The sequence below is a fragment of the Erythrolamprus reginae genome, chromosome 1 (assembly GCF_031021105.1).
Source record: "Erythrolamprus reginae isolate rEryReg1 chromosome 1, rEryReg1.hap1, whole genome shotgun sequence".
Lineage (NCBI taxonomy): Eukaryota > Metazoa > Chordata > Lepidosauria > Squamata > Dipsadidae > Erythrolamprus > Erythrolamprus reginae.
Window position 1 is genome coordinate 153,915,944 of NC_091950.1, and position 27,755 is coordinate 153,943,698.

The window sequence follows — 27,755 nt, forward strand, 5'->3', positions numbered from 1 at the left end:
AAATTAATTTAAAATGAATTCTGTACATCTTTAGAAACATAGAAGTCTGACGGCAGAAAAAGACCTCCTGGTCCATCTAGTCTGCCCTTATACTATTTTCTGTATTTTATCTAAGGATGGATATGTGTTTATCCCAGGCATGTTTAAATTCAGTTACTGTGGATTTATCTACCACGTCTGCTGGAAGTTTGTTCCAAGGATCTACTACTCTTTCAGTAAAATAATATTTTCTCATGTTGCTTTTGATCTTTCCCCCAACTAACTTCAGATTGTGTCCCCTTGTTCTTGTGTTCACTTTCCTATTAAAAACACTTCCCTCCTGGACCTTATTTAACCCTTTAATATATTTAAATGTTTCAATCATGTCCCCCCTTTTCCTTCTGTCCTCCAAACTATACAGATTGAGTTCATTAAGTCTTTCTTGATACGTTTTATGCTTAAGACCTTCCACCATTCTTGTAGCCCGTCTTTGGACCCGTTCAATTTTGTCAATATCTTTTTGTAGGTGAGGTCTCCAGAACTGAACACAGTATTCCAAATGTGGTCTCACCAGCATTCTATATAGCGGGATCATAATCTCCCTCTTCCTGCTTGTTATACCTCTAGCTATGCAGCCAAGCATCCTACTTGCTTTCCCTACCGCCTGACTGCACTGTTCACCCATTTTGAGACTGTCAGAAATCACTACCCCTAAATCCTTTTCTTCTGAAGTATTTGCTAACACAGAACTGCCAATACAATACTCAGATTGAGGATTCCTTTTCCCCAAGTGCATTATTTTACATTTGGAAACATTAAACTGCAGTTTCCATTGCTTTGACCATTTATCTAGTAAAGCTAAATCATTTACCATATTACAGACGCCTCCAGGAATATCAACCGTATTGCACACTTTAGAGTCATCGGCAAATAGGCAAACCTTCCCTACCAAACCGTCCCCTATGTCACTCACAAACATATTAAAAAGAATAGGACCCAGAACAGACCCTTGTGGCACACCGCTTGTAACCTGACTCTGCTCAGAATACTCGCCATTAACAATAACTCTCTGATGTCTACGCTTCAGCCAGCTGCAAATCCATTGAACTATCCAGGGATTAAGTCCAATCTTCACTAATTTATCTATCAGCTCTTTATGTGGAACCGTATCAAAGGCTTTATATTTGTAATGATAAATATTTATATCTGACAAATTTGTAGATACTTCACAGATAATGATTTTCCTATAATAAGCTTGCTCTCTTATGTCTCTAATGAGAAGTTTTGGAAGTTAGTCACAGGATGCATTTATGACAGCAGTTTGCAACAATTTAGTAGGCAGCTAAGCAACTTCTCACTGAAGATTAATAGCTGCATCATTTCAAGGTTCTGTGGCTACCATTTTAATTAATGACTCTGGGTGATAGTAGTTTAGATATTTCTCCATAGACGTAATTCCTTGCCAATGTATCACTGTCCATACTTTTAAAGCAATCTCTTCCAAAAAGTGTCCTTTTCTTCCTTTTTCAGGGGAAAATATAACTGTTATCTGCTTTATTTTATGCCAATCTTAGCAAATCTCGCAATTGAATTGTAAAAAGTCTAAGGTTGCTGAGGGAATTAAATCTCAGTGAATTCCAGCATGAATACTCTAATCCATGCCTTTTGTCTATCACAGCTCTCTGTTTTTTTTAAATGGATGGAAAATGTTTTTGGTACACATGTTTTGAATGACACAATGAGCACAGCAAAGTGACAACAACTAGAAATAAATCCATCTGCACTTATTCTCCAAAATGTATAAGAGAATACAGTTAAATAAATTGAACTAAGGCCAAATTTATTAACAAACTTAAAAACAATTCCTGCAGCAAATAAAAATAAAATAAAATAAAATGTTATCCCTTTACCATGGATCAGTTGATTACACATTCAAACTACTAAAGGACCCCAAGCATGAGTTCTGAGTAGATAAGAAAAGCTGGCTACAAAAGTGGTCTAGAATTTGCCAACAGGTTTCAGAGACTTTAGCATTAACTCTTTGGACCAATCATTTACCCATAAAAATGCCTCAGGTGATCACCTATACTGCAGACAACTTTTCAAAATTTCCTTGTGAAATATGGTCAAATGAACATATACACTGGCTTCATCCTCCTCCCAAGGGAGCTAATGGGATATGGGTTGGGGTGGATTACAAAATATATGAAATACACTTTTAAAAATAAAACAATTACATTCACATTTACAACTGTAAATTTGCAGAAAGATTATGAATTTATGTTAGGTGAAGTATTTGCCTCTGGATGTATAACAGTTTTATAGTGATGGGCGAACCCAATGGTGTTTGGCTTCGGCAAGTACAGACGAACTTTATGCAAAGTTCGTCCGAACCCGAACCCAAACGGTCTGTGGCACCAAAGCTCCGCCCCCGGAATCCCATTGTTTTTTATTTTAACAGATTTTTTATTTTTACTTATTTTTATTTTTACAAAAAAGGATGCCGCAGTCACACTGCAAGCAAAGGGAGGTCCTTTTTTTAAAAAAATTATGTGAAAAGACCTCCCTTTGCTTGCAGCACCGCTGCAGTGTCCTTTTTTGTAAATATATATATATATATATTCGTAAATTTTCACGGGTATATGTATGTAGATTGTTCTGAGTTCGGGTTTTGCCCTGTGTAATATTTTGCATGTCTATGCGACGTTTCGGCGAAATCACATTCACCATCATCAAATCTCCACCCCCACACTATATACTAGGAAGAAATGACAGTTGCTAACATTCCATTTACAACAACACAAAGATTGGAACTTCAGCCTGATGATGGTGAATGTGATTTCGCCGAAACGTCGCATAGACATGCAAAATATTACACAGGGCAAAACCCGAACTCAGAACAATCTACATATATATATATATATATATATATATATATATATATATATATATATATATATATATATATTACATGAAAAGACCTCCCTTTGAAGGAGCTGGAGAATCCCTCCCACAAAGAGATTCCGGGGGCGGAGCTTTGACATCACGTACACTGGTAGGTTGCTAAGGATGCCAAGGTGATCACTTCCTGGATCCCATGGAATCTGGGAAGTGATCACCTTAGCATCTTTAGCAACCAACCTGCCGGTATATGTGTTTGCCTTCTTCCGCCGCCACCGGCGCCCGGCTCCTTCTCCTTTTCTCAGCAGAGGACAGCCGGGCAGTGGCTTTCACGGAGTACAGCACAAACACCGAACTAAAACACGGGTCCGATATGCTGAACAGTTCGCCTAACACTACAGATTTACAAGATTTCTGAAATCAAATCTAAATAACTTATGCTTCCACCCACAAAAATAATAATCTGAGGGCAAATAACATCAAAACACCATGCTTAGTATGATTAAAACACTAAGAACAGCCAAATGGCCATTTTTAGTATCCTAAAATCAAATGACATTATACAGTTAACATTTGACTTATTCTGCCTGAAAGAAGAAATTAAAGCTAGGGTGTCATGTTTGAATTAACAGAACAAGAAGATAATGGCTAAAAAAAGAATAAAATCAGTTTGTCCTTTTGTATTAAGTAGTATAAAAAGATATAAAACATTGCAATATGTCTTTGAATGTACAAATGTCATCTTTGTCACCTAAGTAGTGTTGTCATTAAAGAACCATAATTGTCCTTTGGCTATTATCTTAAAAACATGAGGAATGAATTTAAATGTTTTCACCACATTATATCAGGGGCATTTTTATAGCTAATTTCTGGGACTGTGAATTATTCATAACACACTTCAAACTGACTCTCTTGGATAAGGTAATTGACCTTGTCTGTATGAAGCACCAACTGCCTTGCTCTGTGATAATTAAATCTGTGATGTGGTCCATTACTTAATGAGAATGTCTTTTCATTAGGTTAGGTGATATATTATGGGTTTAAACTTGCTATCTAATTCTGCAATTAGGGCTTGCACATTTTCACAATTTTGCAAAGGTCTACCTTTACAGTAGGAGCATCTATACTAGAAGATATATTGGTGTGGGACAACCTTCTGAAAAGTGTACACACCAACTATATGAATCACCATCTAGAAGTAGTCTCGATTGCTAACTGCTCAAAAAACTCCAAAACCCTATTAATTAAAATTTCTGTTCTTGGCTCTTGCAACCAGCCTGTTCTTTTACTCCAGGTTACAATTGTCAATTTAGGAGAAAGATTTTCCCACAAAGAACATACAACTACTACAGTAACTGAAGTAACTGTTCTGGTTTTCCTTGGTTCACATCAATTGTATGGATAATTTTTGTTTTCTGTGATTGGATGGTGAACAAAGATAGGGGGAAAGTTGCTCTGTACAGGTTCCCAGATAGCATTTGCCAACAGTGGCAAATTAATTTTAAAAAATTGCAAAAAACTATACATTTCTCATCCTTGGTAGAAAGTTAAGACAGATTGTTTTTCTTATCTTCTTCAGGAAGAATAGTTGGAGAATAAAATAACCCTTGAAAATTCATATTGTACATGTAATCAATTTTTATTTCTTAGGATATTTTTTTTATTTTGCTAATTATATTTAATAAAATCTAAAGGATCTGCAAACTCTATTACTAAAAGTCAAAGATTGAATTGAAAAAATGGGATTAAAATGAAATATGAAGAAGGAGGATGCGGAGGAAATGAAAACAGGTAGAACAACCAGCCTTAGAGATGGAGGGATGGAAGGAAGACAAGGATGACCAATAGCAAGATGGATGGACTCAATTGTGAAAGCCATGAGTACAGCATTGGGAAACATGGAGGAAAAAGTTGGGGATAAATAATCATAGATGATGTCTGTTTATGTGATCAGTAGGAGTTGAAAATGACTTGATGTGACTTTGATCAATCAAACAATTATGAATATATTCCCACCAAATTTTAAATGGTAGTTATTTTTGTTTACTAAAGTGTGCTTTCCATCAGCTTTCATTCATCAAAATGAAATGTAGCACAAGAATTCTTAAAACTGTCTTGCAAGAATGAACTCTACTTACCATAGCTTAATTAAGACACTAGCATTTTATTTAAATTTATGTATTTATTCATTCATTGTTAAGCAATTTGAATTTTATTATACAATATTAAAATCATATTGGCACCAATAGATTTTAGCAGAAAATATTGTTCCTGCTAAAGAGGACTTTTGATCATTTTTCCTTATGATTATGGATACTGCTTATTTGTTTGCTATATTTATTTGTTGCCTACTTTATTCTGGGAGCAACTCTAAGCAGCTTATAACAATAAAAATGAAGAAATGAAAAGAAGTGCAAATATATCAGTAATAAAGTAACAGAACAATAGAATAAACAATGGAAAAAGAAAACAATGATACAGCAATATGAGAATTAAAAAATGGGTGGCTAGGAAAGTAGATAGCAGGTAAGTAGGGTTTGCAATCAATCTAGTAGCCACCACCTTCAGTGTGATATTCCTCCCTTAGTCCCAGGCCAACCAGCAGAGTCAGTTTTTAGGCTCTTCTGGAAGAACAGAAGGGTGGAAGCAGATTTTACATTGGAGGGTAGGATACCATTAGCAATAGTGCTTAGACTTATATACCATTTCACAGTGATTTACAGCCCTCTCTAAGCAGTTTACAGAGTCAGCATACCCACCTTGGAAGGATGGAAGGCTGAGTCAACCTTAAGCTTGGTGAGATTTGAACTACCAAATTGCAGGGAGCCGGCAGTCAGCAGAAGTAGCCTGCAGTTCTGCACTCTAACCATTGGGCCCCCATGGCTCATGTTCCAAATGGTGGACTCTATGGCAGAGAAGTCTCTTCTTTTGGATCCCAACAGTTGGAGTTCTTTGTTGCTTTCTGAACTACCAAATTGCAGGAAGCCGGCAGTCAGCAGAAGTAGCCTGCAGTTCTGCACTCTAACCATTGTGCCCCCATGGCTCATGTTCTAAATGGTGGGCTCTATGGCAGAGAAGTCTCTTCTTTTGGATCCCAACAGTTGGAGTTCTTTGATTGTTGCTTTCTGAAGTAGGCTCTCTCTGCTGGCACAAGTAGGAATGGCTTATGCTAGAGGGATGGGGCAGTTCACCAGGTAGCCTGGATCTGTGCCATTAAGGGCTTTGAAGTTCATAACTTCATCTTGAATGTTTAGTTCTTCTCTTCTTTGCTTTTAAAAGTGATAATGTGTACAGGCCTTGCTGCCAGTATACATTACATATATTTATTATTATTAAAATAATTGAGATTTTACTTTAATTCTTCATTAAAATCCTATTCATGTTTACTTAGCAATAAGCCTTCTTGAGTTCAATTAGGGTTTATTTTCAAGAAAGTTATAAAGGAGCATTAGCATCTAATAAAACTGATAACTGTTTCCTCATCATTTTATTGTGTATCCAGGAAACTAAAAGTAATAAAACTGTGTTATAAAATACACTGCTTTCAAGTCTGAATGCACAAAACTAACTTGAGCTTATGAACTACAATTTTAGAATATTGATCGGCTTTAAGGACACAGGAAAGGAAATTATTATGGCGGCTCATGTTAAAGCAGTGCTTTTGGGTTTATTCTGCTACTACTTCCTTTACTCCATTATACTTTGTCTGAAATGCCTTTTAACAATTAATGTTTGCAAAGTTAGAAGTTATATGGAGCATAACAAAACATAAATATGGTTTGGGACCTCCTTGTGTCTTGTAGAAAAATGAAATTATAGATATCTAAAGTTCATTTTTAGGAAGCAGTTGAAAGGAGCATAAAGTGACTTTTAACGTGGAAAATCTGAATTTCAAATGAGATTAATTTGTGGGGAGTGATAGTGAACATAATGGGGTTTATATATATATATACATACACATATACATACATATACATACATACATACATACATACATACATACATATATATATATATATATATATATATATATATATATATATTATACAGGGTTTGGTTTTATTTTTTAAAATATATTGTCTTATGTTATTATTGGAGTAAGAGTTATACTTTAGCTTGGAAATTCTAATTATATTTTAATTCACATTTTGGAGTTTGAATTACCACTTTATTGTTACCAGTTCATATGGTATTTCCATTGTTATTTGATTTGATTTTATTATATATGATTTTTTTTTTCAAACAGTATTTTTCAGTATGCTTTTCTTGCAAACTATTTAGTAAACTTTAGTTATTTAGTGGTGGAAATATTTCAATAAATAAATAAATTGTTATAAGCCATGGTGAATGTAAAATATTAAATTTTATTCTGAACAAAAACATAGGCTTCCTCTTTGGAACAATGTAGCTGCTTAAGCTTAGCTGTGAACCAAGTTTTATTGTTACTGTATATTCACAAGTTCCTGGTCAGTACACATAGGTCTTCACAGAAACTGACATATGATATTACAGTATCTGTGAATTCATCCAGATCTGCAGAGGTATATTCAAAAATATTCCAGTCCATGCAGTCAAAGCAAGCCTGTAGCTTTAACTTTGCCTCCTTAGTCCAATCCTCACCAATTTAATTGTTGGTTTTGTGGCTTTAAATCTTTGTCTGTAAGAAAGTACAAGGTGAAGCATGCATTGATCAGAGTGGCACACAGCTGTTCCTGATAAGGACCAATAAGCATCTTTTAGTGTTGTGTAACAGTGGTCTAAAGTATTCTTGCCTCTAGTGGGAAAATTGACATGCTGAAAATATTTTGAAAGCTCTTTCCTTAGGTTACCTTTGTTAAAATCACCTAGAATAATGGCCAGTGAATCTTGGTATTTGGCTTCAGCCTCCATAATCTGATCAGCTAGAATTCGTAAAGACTTGTTTACACAGGCTTGTGGCAGGATGTACACTGCATTTAGTAGAAATGATGTGAATTCATGTGGAGAATAAAAAGGGTTGCAATTGATAAGTAAAGACTCTAAGTTTTCATCACAGAATTTGTGTATTATAGTTACATCCTGAGACCAGCTGTTGTTGATATATATACATAAGCCTCCTCCCTTTTTACCTCCTGATAGTTCTACAATCCTGTCTGCTCTAAGTATATGAAACCCTGGTATATGCAAACTATTATCATCAATTTCTTCATTTAGCCAGGATTCAAAAAAAATAAATTTCAAGTATAAATGATATATCAGGGACTATCGAATATTTTAAAATATACTTTAGTGTCACACATGATACTCTGTGAATCTTGTATCAGACTGAAGGTATGAAATGTTTTCCATGTCTGAAATGCATTTTTTCAAGTGCTTATTAAAATGGTTATGATAATATGTAGAAATGTGACACTTAGTTCTGAATTCTTAAATAGACTCTCCTGTTGATACTTCTAAATATATTTAAAAACTGGTACTTAAAGTTTAGAATCCCTAAACATCTAGGTTTTTCAGAATGAGGTTAAATATATATTCACACTCAACAGTCAGTGGTGTTATGGTTAAACAAGAAATGAACAAATTATAGTTAAATGGCTAATTTAGTCTATATATAGTCTCCAGCTTAACCTTTCCTCCTGTTTGGTTTCAAACTCAAAGATTCCAAATCACTGTACTTTAAAAATGTGTGTAAATATGTGCTAAATAAATGTGTAACAACTGCTTTTGCTGGCTTCATTTAATATTGGCTTTTATGAGACATACAAACTGGCTTCAGCATACTCCTGCATATAGTAAATTTTCTTACTATATATTTCATACATAATTAAATCTGAGAAAGACGTAATAAAATTTCCTTTTGTTCAATTTTCAGAATCACCATGCTTTTTCAGCAAAAGTTATAAACCAACAGCCACTAGTGCTATAATCCTTTAATTTTAAACTTGTGCTCTTCTATGTCATCTGAGAAGCCAGCTGGGAGCTACAAGTTGCAACCTTTTTTGGCTTATGATGTCCTTCCAAGGTACAAAACGACTGTCTATGCAAGCACTTTAGTTGCAGCGTTTGACTTGGACAGTATATAAAAGATTGTCTTTGTTTGGACAACAGCCAGATCCAATTATGTGTGTCTGCTTTCCAGCTTATTCTACTTGTAAAGAATTGATCTATCTCCTTCCATCTGCTTGGTCAACCTGAATTTCTCCTTACAGTATACGCTACTATTAAAATTCTTAGAATATTGGAAATCACAAAGCTGGGGAAGGCATTTTAGTACAATATAAAACTAGCATCTTCATTAGCATCTTAAGTGCTTTAAAATATTTGTGAAGATATCTTCTCTATTGGACTGTTGACATTCAGTGACTTTTCCTCTTCTTTTATGGAGACCATTGCATCATACAACATTAAATAAGGACAACTCCCAAAGGACATAGAGTCCTTTGGGAGTTGGGTGGCATATAAACAAACAAACAAACAAAGCACGCCTTGTAGGCACCATAATCTGCATGGTTAATTTAGATAATAGGGTTTTAGGGGAAGCACTGAGTAGGCATATTTAGGCTGCCCTGAGTCCCAGGAGAAGGGCAACATTGAAAAGAAACAAATAAACAAATAAATTTGAAGGAGGAAAATACAGTGAAAATAGTTACTAAGAAAATTTAATAAATCTGTGCATGAAATCACAAGAATCAAATCTGATTTGAGGAAAAATTAATCAATCATGTATTTAACTGTAATTCCCCCCCCCCCTATGGTCATATACAGAAATGATTTGAATGATATGCGATAAGAATTCATTTTATAACTGAAACATTTGTGGAACAATATGTCCACTGATTAATTGTCCTATCTGTCAGGAAATTTCTCCTTAGTTCTAACTTGTTTCCCTCCTTGTTTGGTATTCACTAATTGCTTCTTGTTCTACCCTCAGGTGCTTTGGAGAATAGTGTGACTCCCTCTTTTTTGTGGCATCCCCTGAGATATTGGAACACGGCTATCATGTCTCCTCAGTCCTTCTTTTCGTTAAACTAGACATATCCAATTCCTGCAACTGTTTCTCTTATGTTTAACCTTCAGTCCCCTAATCATCTTTGTTGCTCTTCTCTGTATTCTTTCTAGAGTCTCAACATCCTTTTTACATCATAGTGACCAAAACTGAATGCAGTATTACAAGTGTGGCTTTATCAAGGCATTATAAACTGAATTAACACTTCACGTGATCTTCACATGACAGACGTGAACAGACGATGCACTGGGCCCTATCTAACAAAATGAAATTCAATGCAGAGAAAAGTAAAGTCCTACATCTAGGTAAGAACAACCAAAAATATACATATAAACTGGGTGAAACCAGACTCAATAGAAGTGACTATGAGAGGGATCTTGCAGTCTTGGTAAACAACCACCTAAACATGAGCCAGCAGTATGCAGCAGCAGCCAAAAAAGCCAAAACAACCATAGTATGCATTAATAGAGGGATACAATCTAGGTCTAGGGAGGTACTAATAACATATAAAGCCTTAGACACACCTGGAGCATTCAGTTTTGGTCACCACACTACAAAAACAATGTCAAGACTCTAGAGAAAGTACAGAGGAAAGAACTAGGATGATTAGAGGGCTGGAAACTTAAATACGAAGAGCGGTTACAAGAACTGGGCATGGCTAGTGTAGCAAAGAGAAGGACCAGGGGAGACATGATAACAGTGTTTCAAAACTTGAAGGGTTTCTACAAAGAGAAGGGGGTCAGGCTATTTTCCAAGGCCCCTGAAGGCCATACAAGGAATAATGGATAGAAACTGACCAAGGAGAAATTCAACCTGGAAATAAGGAGAAATTTTCTGACAGTGAGCGCGATCAACCAGTGGAACAGCTTTTCTTCAGAGGTTGTGAGAACTCCAACACTTGAGACTTTCAAGAGGACTGTCATTTGTTGGAAATGGTGTAGGGACTCCTGATTGAGCAGAGGGGTTGGACTAGATGACCTACAAGGTCCCTCCCAACTCTGTTACTCTGTTATTGTCACTCTGTTTTTGATTCTATCCTTCTGTTTATGCAGCTTAGAACTCCAAGATCACTCTCATAGTTACTAATGTTGAGTAGCGTACCACACATACTGTACCTGTACATTTTGTTTTTCTTACGGTTGCAGTGTCCCAGGGTCATATATTCCCCTTTGGAAACCTTCTAAACAAGCAAAGTCAATTGGGAATCCAGATTCACTTAACAATTGCAGAGAATTGCCTAACAACCATGGCAATAAAAGTCATAAAATGAGGTGCAACTCACTGAACAAACTGTGTTGCTTAACAGCAGAAATGCTAGGCTCAATTGTGGTTGTAACCCGAGGACTGCCCATAAACAGCATGTTTTCAATGATCACATTTGTTCGAGTCCCAAAATAGCTTATTTATGGCAAAACTCATCTTAAACCACCTGAGCCTCTTGTTGCAGTGTAAGATACACAGAGCTTTGACTGCATGAATAAAGGCTAGAAAGGTGACTATTAATCCATCCCTTTGAACTTTGAAAATATCTGTCCCATTTTCTGAAGAACCACTTATGTATATCAGTTCAAGCATTTTCCAGTAATAACATACTGCAAGCCATTTAACATTTCTCCTTTGATGACAATTATATATTTGCATTTCATATTTCTTGATTCCTTCCATGTAAAATGACTTTTAAAAAAACAACAACCCACAAGTGTCAGCTTTTCTGGGAAGAAACAAGGCAGTATCGTGAATAGGTTGTAAGCAATCATTCTCAAAATGAAAATTTTAATTAGTCAAGTGATAATTACACTGTAGAAGATGCATCTGACAACCACTAAATATTCTCAGAAGACAGGAGACTATGTTTCATATAACAACACCTGATATAGACAACTGACAAATACTGTTTGGGACGATAGCATGAGAATTATTATTTGAAGCACATATAAAAAACCCACATCATTATTAGTTTGTTTTTTTATTTTTAAACACTTTAGCTTGGTTTTGTGATTAAGCTGGAGAGCTTAGATCCGATTTCACTTTCTTCTTTAAGATATAGAGCAAAGTTAATGAGCCAGGCAAGGAAGAAAAAGAGCCCTGTTTGATCTAAGAAAAGTTCAGACAGTTTGGTCTAGAAGTTAAGGCACCAGGCTAGAAACCAGGAGATTGTCAGTTCTAGTCCAGAGGTGGGTTCTCGGTGCCAGTTTTCTTCCTTGTGTGCCACATCGGCTCGCCTTGCATGTGCACTCATGCACTATGCCAAAAATCCAATAATAATAATTTTAAAAAATAAGCCAAAAACAAGATGACGAGCACATGCATAGTGCCAGAAAGTAAGCTTCTGCACATGCTCAGAAGAAATGTTTTTTTAAAAAAAAAAACTTAAAAAAAATTAAGATGGCAGCGCCCACAGACCAGCACCAACTGAACCGCTTCCATGACATAATTGTGATGTCACCAGCAGATCGCTATTGGTTTGGGTGAACAGGTCCAAACCGGGAGGAACCCACTTCTGTTCTAGTCCTACCTTAGCCATGAAAGCAAGTTGTGTAACTTTGGGATAACCCATTTCACAGAGTTGGAGGGAAAAAAAGGAGAAAGTGTATTTGGTCAATTCTCTGCCTTGAGTTACTTATAAAAATAATGAGTGTGAGATTAAAAACAAATAAAGAAAAAAGTTTTGTTAGACCAATATCAAAACCACTTTGTGAGATAGCCTTAATATTTCAGTCACAACCAACTGAGTTCCTGATTTCAGCTGCCAAGTATTAAAATATAAATGTATAATAACATATCTTTCATAAGCATGTCTAGCTTCAGTTTTGAAAAAAAAACATCTTTATCTCTTTAAGAGCTCTCCCAAGTGGTAATTACATGCTAATTAGTTGTGTGAAGAGTGCTTACAACCACCCTCCATTAATGATTGAAGTTCTGTTACTCCCCATAATTATTAGGCATTCTGCCCTATTGATTACTTAGAAAGAGCTTTCTACTACAAATATTGAGAAGAACTGTATTTACTTAAATGAAGAACATGAGTAGTTAGAAAAGAACTAGTGTTTCTGTAGCTCTTTGCTGCCTTTTAGTGGGTCACCTGGATTTTTCTACATGGATGTGTTAGCTGTTGCATCCTGGGACTGAAAAAGCCTGAGTCAGGCTTAAGACAAACAGCTCTTTATTATAAATATGTACAAGATCCAGAAGAGAACCAGGCTGAGAGCTTCCCTATTTATAGGGAGATGTCAGATGGCTCAACCAATCAGCAGTCTCCATTTTCCCACTTGAACAGCGGACCTTTGGAGTAAACTATGCAGCCTCAATTCTTAACATTAGACCTGTGTAAGAACAGCTTTGATTTATGTGAGGTAACGTCAATAGTTTTTATTTATAATTGTAAGATTTTGAGTTTTCTTTTTCACTTTCTCTTAATTTTTCTTAAATCAATGGAGCAAGCTGACCATACAGAAGTTGCTTTTAAAAGATCAAACTATTATATGTCACTAACATAAGTTAGTATTTGCTATTAAGACACTTTTTTAAAATGTTTTATATTATTTTATACTACCTTTCCTTTTGTATTATTGACTTTGGGCCAGTGATTCTATCTCAGTCCAACAGCCATCACAGGGCTATTTTGGTGGAGAAAATAGGACGAGGAAGGAATACTAGGTATGCTCACCACGTTGAATTATTTATATTAAAAATAATAAAGACAGTAAGTAAGTAAGTAAGTCAGTCAGTAAGTACCATATATACTTGAGTATAAGCCGACCCGATTATAAGCCGTGGCACCTACTTTTGCCATAAAACCTCAGAAAACCTATTGACTCGAAAATAAGCCTAGGGTGGAATATGCAGTGGCTACTGGTAACTTATAAAAATGGAAACCAATAAAATTACATTAATTGACGCATCAGTAGATTAAATGTTTTAAAATATTTATTTCAAAGAAAACCAGTAAACTAGCTCTGTGAGTTTAAAAGAGGGTAAACAAAAACAATCTGGTATTAACAATAACTTAAAAAGTAAAAAAAGTAGCTCAATCAGCAACAATTAAATCCATCAAAAATGCAAGTATTTACCTCAATCCCCCACTGTTCCGCCTCCCTACTGCTCTGCCTCCCTGCCGCTCTGTCTTCTTGTCGACACAGCGCATGTGATGTCATCATGCCGCCTATGCTGGTTACTCCAGACAGCCGCAGGTCTGTGGCTGTCCGGAGTCCACTGTGGAGCAGGGAGCACTCGCTCTCTGCTCCACAGTGATATCTCTTCACCTATATGTGCTCCCTGAGGAATCGCGTATAACTGAAGTGTCCCTGCCTGCACTCGGGCCATCACAGTGCCCGAGTGCCATCACTGATTCGAGTATAAGCTGAGGTCGAGTATATATGGTAAATAAATAAATAATAAAATTAGCCACACTCTCATTTCAATTATTTTATCTTATCTGTGAATATGTTTATTTCTATATTACAGACACTAAAAACAACAAAAATAAAAACAAACGAACAAACAAAACCCCAGAAAGACCTCAATAGATTGCACTTACTTGGGGAATTCAGCAGACGTGATTTTTTACAATGGTAAATTGTCTCCTGTTCACAATATTCAGCATTATTTGTTATTGCCTCCAGCTGATCTCCACTGCTATTATAACTGAAGTTCATGGTGTATGGCTTCCTAGGATCAAATCCATGGACATGAGTCAATTCTGTGTTATTGTGCTGTACCACTGTCCAGATCTTGTCTTCTGTGATGAAATGAAAGGGAAAAGAGATAGGAAAATGAGCTGAATTTTTTTTTGTTTCATTTAAAGCTTAATATTTTTGTTACATATATTGGGGCACAGCGTATGAACATAAGTATCTTTGACAAAGTGTTAATTTTAAAGAAGCAATAATTAATCCTTCCATTTTTAAACCAAGATATCCAATAAAACTGGAGCACCCAGCAATCCAAAGAGATTTACAAGTAAACTCCCAATTGTTCTTATCAGCTGAATCAGGCTAAAAAACAATATTTATGAATATGTAAACTTGGAGTCTTACAAGTAATTTTAGGAGTCCATCACTTTATGATTTTACAGCTTAAATTACATTTTTGTTCTATTTTCTGGCTCAATGTGGATCCACACAGTATATAGACAAAAGGGAAGAAAAATCCATGGATTTCTGTAGAAGCGGATTTTGAAGAGAGATGCTGCTGTAGAAGAAACATTAATAGGATTTGCCTCATTATTTTTGGCAACAAAAACAATGAAAACAAAAAACAAAGCCATTGGTTTCGAAAAACCATGTTCAACAAAGATGTGATGAAAAATAACAATAGCTAGATAGATAGCTTTTATGATAGCAAGATGTCTGTCTCGCTGTCTCGCTGTCTGCCAGATGATAAATAAATGTTAGATAGATAGATAGATAGATAGATAGAAAGAAAGAAAGATAGATAGATAGATAGATAGATAGATAGATAGATAGATAGATAGATAGATAGATAGATAGATGATGGGTGGGTGGGTTTGGCTGGGTGGATAGGCAGATGGAAAGACAGACAGACAGACATAATTTTATTGTGCCACTTTCCCCACAAAAAGATGGTGCAGTAAAATTGAGATCCCTGGATTAGACTATAGTTCTGGCTGACTTTCAGATGGAAACAAAAAGCTTTGCCAACCTATACTATTAAGTGTGATCTCAAGGACCTTTGGCTGATAGCAAGACAACACCACACTTGAGTTTTAGTGCAGTGGAAAATACATTTTGTCCTTTCATTTTAGGAGTAAAATGGAATTGATTTTGACGGAAGAAAGGAATCTAGCAAAATAGCAAAAATGAAATAAAAATAGTGTTCATTTTCATACAGAATTTTAATATTGACAATAACTTACCATTTTCCAACATAAAGTGGCATACAAAAGTGCACTGGTGTGCCTTTTGTCCCCTGTTCAATTGTCTTTCTTTTCTCTCACTTATCATATATATTTTCTTTCTTTCATATATCCTCACCTCTAAGTTCACTTTACCCTTATATATATATATTACTACATGTCTATTTTTTTCCTATGTATTTGTGTATTGGATAAATGAATAAATAAATAAAAATAAATAAAACTCCTTTCCCCTTGATTGTTCCCAAATAACTGTTTTCAAAACCATTCTGGTCTTTCAAGCAGCTCACTCATGACTAATGAGATCAGCAACACATTGTTCCCAATTTGGCCCGGTTTTAAGAACTGGTAGCATTAGCGGCAGAAAGCTCCACCCATCCACCAGTAGTAAACCAGTAGTAAAAGGTTTTAGAACCCACTACTGAATGACATGCATGACTTCTTTACAGTATATGGTCTGACTTGGCTGCAATCATGTATGTTACCCACCCCAGAAGCATGGAAGTCTGAGTCAATCTTGAGTCAGTAAGATTTGAACTCGCGAACTGCAGCTAGCAATCAACTGAAGTTGGCAGCAGTACTGCACTCTAACCACTACACTACCTCAGGATCTTGTTAAATGTGATGGATATGATGGCCAAAGTTAGTGAGGATCTTATTCACTTACTAGAGAGAAGCTATGGTGAGTCTGCAAAGTTGGGAGTGATGGTGAAACATTATTGTAGTTTGTTGGTTTGTAGAATCATGAGCAGTGGTGGCAGGGGAAGACTGAGTACCAGTGAGCATATAATTGGTATAAGAACCAATGTTTTTGAATGCATGGAAGCAAAAAAGTGGCAATTTTCACCCAAATCTTGCTCACACGAGGACGCTCGCCCACGCAAGATTTGGGTTATTTTCCCCTATTTCCTTGCTTCCGGTAAACCAGTAAACATTGCCAGTATCTCCCTGGTTGCATGCGGGCACGGCTCCAGACCTACTGGAGCTGCAAACCTGGGTGCACGATACCTTCCAGAACCACACACTTGGCCGCATTGACTGCTGTCCACCACTGTTTTGGACCTAAGAAGCTGGGACACTTGCTGGTTGATGAGTGTTGAGTGATGTGAACTGGATGATGAGTGGTTCTCAGAGTCTAATGTAATTCCTTGGAGTTTGGAGAGATTAAATTTATGGAGACTGGAGGGCAGGTGAGAAGATTCCAGTGGGGGCAGGGAGAAGCATCACTAAACTAGGATAGAGTCCAACTGCAAATATGCATAGTCCCATATCAAGCTTTAAATTTATAGATAAGTTTGACTTAATGCCAAACTGCAGTTTTTTAAAGTATAACATGTCCTTAACATGAATTCATCTTGCATGTCAATCATACCTGAATTAGAAGGCAATCCAAATGTACATGCATTTTTAGATAACCTATTGTTTGAACTACTGTTGATGCACAAGGACATACTGCGAGGGGCTATCCTTGACGACCATTCAGACCTATTTAGGAAAGTTGTAGTTTTTTCAGCAGGCCTTGGGTTAGAATGATCTGCAATGCTGTATTTGATTTTATGTTTCATATAATGTATAATTTCCTTGGTATTTCCCTGACATGATTGCTATTTGTTATTTGTTTGATTAAGATTTCTTATATTGTTCTGATTTGAAATCTTAAATAGCATCAGCAAGAACAAAATCACCACAGTTCTATTTAGAACAACTTACATTCTGCAACAATAGTTTTCATGTTACTAAATAACAATATCTGTCTATCCCAGGTCCTTGGGAAGGACTTGATAAGTGAAAAAAATGACACATACAGTTTAAATGTCTGGCTAACTGTACGACCAACCATAATAATAGTAGTATACACTGCCTTGCTAAATTGACTAATAAATTAAACAAATAAATGAAAAAGCCCAAAAACATTTCATAAAACTTTGCATTGGTCTGGGGACAAGAATCGTGAACTTGGTTATTAGATTTTCAGAATCTAATATGAAATCTGCAGCTATCATGATGTGTATTTGGCCTTCCTATTCCTTTAGATATTTTTTTTTTGCATGCAACTAAAATAAAGGCATCACTTCTCTGTATATTTACCTTAATACTTATCTTTTTTAATGTTCTTTTTTCTATTCCACTTAGTTTCCTATCAATTTCCTCAAATATAGGATATTTTATGTATTTTTAAAATATATACATAACATAATAATATTAATTATGGAAGATTTTCCAAGCATATTCTAGCAGTCATGATCAATAATTTACTGCATTTACCACTGTCATCCATAACCTCATGGCATTTCATTGGTAGATCAAATCATTTGAGGCAAAACAAATGCATTACAGATTTTCTTTACATATATACTGCTGGAATAATGTAAATACCTCATACAGAAACAGAGGTAAATGAGTTTCATTTACATGTTAATCTGAATGCTCTTCTAATCAATATGCAGATGAATATATACGTAGGTTTCAGTCAATGTTTATACCTTTCAACAGGCTGTAATATAAATTCTCTGATCAAGAAATACATATATTAAGGAGGACTTTACATACATATTTATATGTTGGTGTAAATAATGTCCCAAAATGCATTATATTTAGGAAATTTGATTTTTTAAAATATGTACTGTATTAAAACATTATCTCTTGGGAGAAAGAAACATGAATTTATGAACATATAAAGAAAGAGAATAGCAAAAACTTTAAAAACCCTGACTAAGTTAAGAACTTATGCTCTCCATCCCTCTACTCTATTCCCCTATTTTACCACATTCAGTAGCCAGAGAAGAGATGAAAGGGGAGAGTGCCAAGGAGAAAAAAGCTAGAAGAATGCAGAAATTATAAAATCATAAGGCTGGAAGGGACCTTGGAGGACTTCTACCTATAATAAAGCAGTCCTGTCTTGCTAAATGAGACACACCTGGTGTATACCTTGCACTGAACCTGGCTACAGCCGTCTTTTTGTACCTTAGTTGCCACACAGAGGGGAAAGAAGATTGGAATGCATTACTAGACACAGCAAAGAGCTTTCTCTTGAGAACCAAGGTCATCTCTACTGGCAACAGATAAGGTTGGAGAAGGAGTGCCTGAAGAGCCTGCCAATTAACCCAATTGCTAATAGGATCTGTGACACTTGTGGATGGGGTCATTTCCTAGTTTAATTATGCTGGGAGGGAAGGAAAGAATGGGGAGGGAAGGAGGGATGGAGGAAACAAGACAGGAAAAGAAGGAGAGAGGGAAGAAAAGAAAAGAGGGGGAGAAGGAAAAAGGGAGGGAGGGAGGGAGGGAGGGAGGAAGGAAGGAAGGAAGGAAGGAAGGAAGGAAGACTTCTGATGCTGCTTGCCTAGAAGGGAACTCAATGGAGAAATCAGCTGGAAGTCAGACATCAGTCTTTTTCCCATTGCTTTTTGACCACCAAGGAGATTCTCTTTCGGTAAAGAAATATCTGACCCAACAGAGCATGGGTTGTCTAATTTTTAATAATCCCCTTGACATTTGCTAGTCATTTGCCACCTCCCATTATAGGTGTCAACTTATACCCAGAAAACCCAGAAGAAAGCAGAAAGAGCAAAACAATAGTGACATATGCCAACCCAAGTAGCTTTAAATAACTACATGAATAATGAATTGAGTGCAGTCTACTTGTGCAATCTTATTCAGGACTACTTAGAAGCAAAACGTTTAGAGTTCAGTACCTTTCATTTTTATATTACAAATGTAGGGATTGTTTTGAGTGAAGAAACCTGTTCACAGATAGAACAATATGTAATTTATATGCACCCATAGTTCAAACGATGAATGAGAAAAGGTGAAGGCTACCTATCTTTTTGGGCAACACGACATCCCGGTTATCAAGCTACAGAAGAGTGTGCCAAACCCTGAAAATCTGATATCTATGCAAACACTCTTCAAAATTGTTTGGAGGAGGGGGGGGAGCAGTGGAAGGTTTTGAAAGTTCATTGGCACCATTATTTCTTCCTTGGTTTTGAGAAACAATTCCAAAACTTGGCAGCTATTGAATATTTCCTTCTGATAACTACAGTAACAGGATTTCATATGCTGTCTGAGTTAATAATTAATAATAATAATTTATTGGACTTGTATGCCGCCCCTCTCCGAAGACTCGGGGTGGCTCACAACAATAATAAAACAATATAGCAGTAAAACAAATCCAATATTAAAAAACATATATAAAACCCCAGCAATTAAAACCATACAGCACATACATACCAAACACAAAATATAAAAGCCTGGGGGAGGATGTCTTAGTTCCCCCATGCCTGGCGATATAGGTGGGTCTTAAGTAATTTGCGAAAGACAAGGAGAGTGGGGGCTGTTCTAATCTCTGGGGGGAGTTGATTCCAGAGGGCCGGGGCCGCCACAGAGAAGGCTCTTCCCCTGGGGCCCGCCAAATGAGTTCACAAGATGCTTTCTTCAACTGCATCCCTTCCTCAGAAACAGAAGTACAAAGAGACCACCAAAGAGGCTGCAGTTTGGAAACTGTGTCAACAAGCCTAGCTTGCTTTCCTCATTTCAATAAACACAGAAGAACATTATCACATGGATGTCCTATTTTTATTCTCTCCACTGACTTAAATTAATTAAGTCTTCCTGGATTTACACAAGTGTGTGTGTGTGTGTGTGTGTGAAGAGAACGGGGAAGCAGCTCTCCCTCTCTCAGCATTCTCCCTTTATTATTTCATTACACTCTTGGATAAATTTCAAACCAGGTACAGGTAAAGTAGCTGAAGGACAAGTAATGCACTTTGCATGACATTAACCTGGAAAAGTTAAATTAAGATAGCAGAAGCCAAATATCATAAGTGCTTGTTAAACCATTTTGTAATGCACAGCTCACAATACAAATTCTGAGCTAATGCTACAGCTTTATGTGTGAGCAGCTATTTAATGACCCAATTATTACAGAGTGTTCAGAAGCCCAGAGGCTTTTCGCAAAATGGTATATTGGGTAGGGTGTTTTTTTTTTTTAGATTTTCCAAGTCTATTTCTTACATTACTTGTCGCTGGGATGAAACGGGGACATGGTAATCCTTGTATTTTCTTCGCCTGTCCCAGTGCACTTTCCCCACTTCCAGCTGAGCTTCCTTTCTTTATTGCAATCTCAGCTGGCATGACACAATTTTCCTCAGACTGGTGGCTTTCTACATTTCAGATACGTATTACATAGAAACAACCGTTAGCCTTTAGAAAGAAGAATACTACTCTTATGAATCTAGTTATGTAGCACGTGGAATACACATGGATGCAATTATTAAATAACAAATTGTTGTTGTAGTACTGTATTGTCACTGACTTCTCTGAGTTCTTAAACCAGTCCATATTTCCAGGTGCAATGTAAGATGGGCAACATAAAAATCCAATCAATCAATCAATCAATCAATCAAGGTTTTTGGGTTGGTTTTTTTTACAATTCTAGTTTGGATCTTTGCATCCATTTATTTTTGGGGCATTGTTTCCATTGTTTATGGTCCTAACTCTTAAAAAATAAATCTATTCCATTGTTTATGGTCATAATTCTTCAAAAGCAGACTGAAATCAATCTATGAGGGTGCTCCAACACTGGAAATTAGATAACCATTTCTCTGAAGTGATGTAGGGTTTTCTGCCCGAGCAAGGGATTAGACTAGAAGACATACAAAGTTCCTCCCAACTCTGTTATTTCTATTTCTATGATCACATTCACTTCCATTAACTTTAAAAAAACATGTTGAAGATTCAATAAAACTTCCATCCCAAGCTACTTTGGTACGAAGGGGAACAAAAATCCCCTCATTCTGGTTCCACACAAAATAATAAGAAAATTAATTGCTGGTGTCTTCCATCATATTATTTTGTCATACAAGTCAACAAATTACAATAATTATTGTCAGGAGAACTGCCAATCTATTTGATCTGTTAAAAGTCCTGTAAAATAATAGCTTTGGTAAATCCCAGGAGTCCAGGGATGAAGTAAGGTGAGATATTGCATTAACGGCTGAACTCATGAACTTGCTGAATTGCTGTATTGCAAAACAAATTACCTGCTTTCCTTCTATTTCAAATAATATCATCCCGCTTGTTCATATTTTGGGGATGTTTTTCTATCTCGATGGCCATCCCCAAAATATGAACAAGCAGGATGATACCTCCTGCTTACCAGACATCTGGAAACCAGCCCTCAAACGTACCCCAGCCATAGAAACCAGACTCAGAGCACACATTGTAAAACAATCAAGTAGCCTGCAAGTTCCAACTATTCAGGATATAACGCCTAATCTACAACCATTAACTAATCAGCATACCTCAGCTACATCAACGACCCCAGATGTTACCCCACTGACTCAGCAGGAAGTTTCTACACAACAGGCAATTGCTGAGCCATCAGACCACACCCAGCCACCAGTATTTATAGAAGGAAGGCAGCTCAGGTCTCGCAGTGTTCGCTTTAGAACAAGGACAGAAATACCAGCCTGAAGATGACGAGTGAGACCTCGTCGAAACGTCGCCAGAAATTTCCAAATCCTACATGGGAAGAAACCCGAATATACCAAGACCGTCATACCTGTACCCGTGAAAATCTACGAAAACATATATATATATATATATATATATATATATATATATATATATATATATATACAAAAATATATAAATACAATTTTTAAAAGTGTACACTAGAGGGAACTAAAGATTTTAGTTAAAAGATAATATATAAATTTGACTAATAATGTTTTAATGGTGCAAAATATATTAACAATGGAAATATTTGAGAATAATTTCAAAAAATGGAGCAAAAAATAATATTAGCATTGTCAATAGCTATATCTGCCTTCACGGATAGGCTGTATGTAAAAGAGGTTGCAGAAGGGGAAGAACTTTTGGCTATAAAAATGACATGGAAGAATATGCTATATTGATGCACACATGCCTGATGCTTGAATACCATACACTGGAGTATAAGACGCACCTTAGTTTTTGAGGAGGAAAATAGGAGAAAAAATCTGCCTACCAGATATTCATCTGGATAGCGTCCTTAGTCTGGTCAGCTTCAGCTCATTATTTTATCCCCTGGTTAGGGCTTTTTAAAAAAAATTATTCAGAGAGAGTAACAATAAAATAGATTGCAAGGTGGTAAGAGCCGGGAACATTGTTAGCACCTGGTTAGAGCTGGAAAGAAACATTTGGAGCAAGTAGAGCAATGAAAAAACAAACAAACAACCCTGCAAAGACTTAAGGCTTGGAAAACATTCTTTGCAGAAAGTAACAATGAAAAAGCTTGCAAGCCCTAAGAGCTGGAAACATTGTTAGCACCTTGTTAGAGTTTGAAAGAAACATCCAGAGAAAGTAGAGCAATGAAAAAAAAAACTTGCAAAGACCTAGGGCTTCAAAAACAGAGAAAAGCAATGAAAGAGGCTGCAAGGTAAGATCTGGGAAGATCGCTACCAGTTAGTTAGGTCTGAAGAAAAAAGCTTTGAAAAAAAGCTACATTCAGGCTATAAGACACACCCAAACATATAAACTCTTTTAGAGAGTACAAAGGTGCTCTATGGTAATTTAAAGAGACATAAGGGACATAAAAACCAATAAAGTGAAATATAATGTTTTCTACACTGGAATCAGAAAAGAGAGCTGTTAAATCTCTGAAAAATCTTGTGAGAATGGGCAAAGAAGAACTGAAAAGAAATAGAGTTCTGTGACATTATTTGAAGGGATTAAAAATCAAGATTGTTAAAAACAAAAGGATTATCTCTGGTTGCCCTTAATGGACTTTTACTGATTTGGACTGAATAATACCTACAAAACAGCTACAAAAAGATATTGACAAAATTGAACGGGTCCAAAGACGGGCTACAAGAATGGTGGAAGGTCTTAAGCATAAAACGTATCAGGAAAGACTTAATGAACTCAATCTGTATAGTCTGGAGGACAGAAGGAAAAGGGGGGACATGATCGAAACATTTAAATATGTTAAAGGGTTAAATAAGGTCCAGGAGGGAAGTGTTTTTAATAGGAAAGTGAACACAAGAACAAGGGGACACAATCTGAAGTTAGTTGGGGGAAAGATCAAAAGCAACATAAGAAAATATTATTTTACTGAAAGAGTAGTAGATCCTTGGAACAAACTTCCAGCAGACGTGGTTGGTAAATCCACAGTAACTGAATTTAAACATGCCTGGGATAAACATATATCCATCCTAAGATAAAATACAGGAAATAGTATAAGGGCAGACTAAATGGACCATGAGGTCTTTTTCTGCCGCCAGTCTTCTATGTTTCTATGTTTCTAATGAGAATCTAATGATATGTTTACAGATAGGAGATAAAATATGAAAAGAAGAGATGATTTGCTGTGTTTTAAAATGATGAAAACGTATTAAAATTGTGATGAAGAAGGAAGCCATTTTTATATCTGTTGTTTCCTTTACTATATTCTTTTCTATTTTTTCTTTCTTTTCTGCACTATTCTATTGTTGTTGTTTTAATTCCTTTAGCTGGTATTAGTTTTTAATCTTTTAATTGTTTAACATAGCTAGCATATCAATAAATACCATTCTTATGATTTACAATATTGGTCCTTGAGCACAGTTAATTTACACCAATTGAATCATAATCACAACAAACAAGGTCGGTAACAGTTAGAAAGTATCTCAGTGACTTTGACTGATCTTAAAAAAGTTAAACAGGTTTGGATGTGATTAGCATTGGAAGAGTGCTAGGAAATCTCAGGGTTGTCTGCTTGGCTGCAAAGCTGGAAATATAAATATACAGTAATAGGGAGGTGGGAGTGTCAGGGGCTAATTCTTCCAATGTTCAATTATACCACCAGGTCGATGTTTTCACCTCTACTGGTTCTTGGAACTCAAGTGAGGTGACTGCATTTCAGAAGTTTAACTTAGTGGCAGGTTTTTTTTAAATGTTTATGGTTTCCGTAGTTTTAAGTTTTAATGTTGTTTTGTTATTGATATTGTTTTAATCCTTAAATGGGAGTCATTATTTGAAATAATTTTACAAAAAATTAGCATTATGGATAATCTATACATGGACACCGCTAGAAGATCATTTCCCAGAGTTTGTGACGAGAAAAAGGATGATGAGGAGAAATGATTTAGACCAGCTTCCTGCCAGTTAGTTTTTTCAAAATATCTGCTATTTTGCAAAACCATTTGTATTACTAAGACTGCTCAGTGGCAATATATACAATTAAAGCTGCTCTAATCTCTACAATTTTGGCATTATGTAAAAGCTGCGTTGGAGCGCTTGTGCTATTACTATCTTTAGATAAAGTTCCTAGAGCTTTTAAGCTCAGAATTAATTTTTCTTTACAGTTCAAAAATTATATCAAGATGAATATGGGTAATTTGCAGATAATTTTGAATAATGAGACAGAATATTAGCCCAAATGAATGGGTTAGGATCTTAAAGAATGTTAAATGAGCATTCATAACCTTTACTGAGATTAATTGAACAAATGATTCCTGTTTATGCATACTGAACAACTCAGAAGGAATGGCACGGATTTGATTTTAATACTGGTATTAACATTGGAAATTAAATACAGTGGAAATTATTCTGATTTATATGTTTGGAGTCTGTTTTACATTAATAGTGCTTTAGTTTAGTATTCATAAGTTTATTAATAGGGAACTTATAAAAAATTAAGGGCCTCTCTTAAAATCCTCTGTGGAAAACAAGTTACATTACCTATGAATTTACTTACTTATAGTGGCAAAATGTCTGAAATCAGTAGGTTTATTGTAAAGATTTAATTTGTTAATGGGAAAATGAAATATATTTAATTAGTCAATTCATGTGAATAAAGGGAGGAATCCTCCCTCCCTACTTTTAATTATTATTTCATTTTGCTTTCTGTATGACCATACATTATAGTTCTCGGTTCTTGCTTTCTTGTCTTCTGCCATAGATTAACAAGCAATAAAACAATTGCAAATGTTTTTGACTCGCAGCCTGACATTATAACAACTCTTTAAACTATGTTTTAATATATGACAGTAATATGAAGCAAGGAAGAAAAATAGCAAATGGCAAAATATTAACTTTGTTTTCCCTAAATTATTATTTCTGCATATGTTACAATAATTTTCTACCAGTAATGGCAAAACATGGGTTCAGACATTATTCAACATAAAAATCACTTGGTGATTTGAGTCAATAATTATTTCTCAGTTCAACATGCAGTATCTCATAATTTATTATTAGGATAAACTGATGATGATCGGGGGGAAAACCTACAGTGCACAAATGAAATAGAGTTTGTCATCTATCAACTTATCTTTAGTTCAATCAACAATACCACATTTTCTCTGGGAAGTCAGGAGATGATACCATGTGGACAAAATCTGTTTAATACAATATTGGAGTGTTTATTATTTCCTAGGGGCAGCATGGTCTCTTAGCAGTTAAGATACTGGATTCATCCTCTGAAAATCCTCAGTCTAGATTCGAGACTCTAGTGTTGCATGATGCGATGGGCACCCATTTTTGCCTAGCTCTTGCCCACCTAACAGTTCGAAAGAATGAAAATGCAAGTAGATAATAAGTACTACTTTGATGTGGAGGAAACTGTGTTCTGTGACATCATGCTGGCAACATGATCACAGAAATGTTATTGGACAGCACTCCTGGCTCAGGTCTTTGAAAGGGAAATGAGAGCTATTCCCTATAGTGGCAACGACTAGCAGAGCAAAATTTTCAAGGACTCCTCTTTACTTTCCTATTATTTCCTAGGATTTACACTTCTTTATTGTTATTGGAATGTTCACTATTTTCTAGAGTTCACACTTTTCATTGAAGAATGTCAATGGAGATTCTCAGTCATCCACATCATAGTTGTGAGTAGTGCATATAGATGTGGAGCCTCCTTGGCTGGAGGATGTGGCCTCAACAATTATCAGAAAGAATGCAAATAAATGACCAGCTGTTTGTAAGGAGTATAAATCCTTCTGTTTCACATCATCCAATCAAAGCTGAAGAAGCTTCCTGGATGAGAAGTGAAATGTCTTCAAAGAAAAAAAGAACTGTAGAAAAAAACAATTGATATCAATCTGCCTTGAGGACCTATATATTGCATGAATCAAAAAAAAAGGGCCATGAAAATATTTACTAACCTCTAGCATCCTGGACAATAATTGTTTCAACTCCTACCCTCAAAATGATGCTATAGAGCATTGCATACCAAGATAACTAGAACCAAGAACAGTTTTTTCCCAAATGCCATCATTCTGCTAAACAAATAATTCCCTCAACACTGTCAAGGCATAAAGGAACAATTAAACTATTATGTGTCTTTAATTAATAAGTGAAGTAACCCTATAAGTCTGCACTACTATTAATCTTCTCATCATTCCAATCTCCTCCCACAAATGGCTGTATGACTGTAATATTGTTTCTTGTATCCTTACAATTTTTATTGATTGGTTCCTAATATGATTTGATTGCTTATTTGTACCTTGACTATCATTAGTCCTTATAGTTTCTTGACGAACTTATCTTTTCTTTTATACACACTAAGAGCATGTGCAACAATACAAATTCCTTGTGTGTTCAATCACACTTGGCCAATAAAAAAATCTGTTCCATTCCATTCCATTCTATTCTATGAAAAAACCAAGAAAGTCCAGTTGCCTTTTGAAAGCAACCAGGATCTGGATGACTGAGAATCTTCATAGATTTTTAGCTATGTACTTATGGGATGAAAACCCTTTGAATGATGCAGGAATATGAGCAGATTTCCAGAAAAGTTGCAAACTACAGGAACCATTTGTGCTTTAGTTTGAGATGCAGACAGCACAAACTCATCTCCAACAGCCTGCACCTATTTTTAACAGTAAAGAGACACAGGACAGAAAACATCCTACAGCCAAGGAAGTTTCACATCCATTTGTACTACTCAGGTGACCTGAGGACACAGATAAACTTCAAGTGGCATCAATGACTCACAAAAAAAAATGCAAATGACCATCTGTCTGCAAAAGTATAGATCTTTCCATTTCACACCAT

The 27,755-nt window shown here is 35.9% G+C and overlaps 1 protein-coding gene across 1 annotated transcript in view; it reads right to left on the minus strand.

The window, feature by feature from the left end:
* CNTNAP5 (contactin associated protein family member 5) overlaps positions 1-27,755 on the minus strand; it is a 485,513-nt gene that overhangs the window by 117,511 nt on the left and 340,247 nt on the right. The window contains exon 13 of the mRNA XM_070729992.1: positions 14,403-14,603. Coding sequence (XP_070586093.1) covers positions 14,403-14,603 — 201 coding nt within the window. The remainder of the gene's footprint in view (positions 1-14,402; positions 14,604-27,755) is intronic.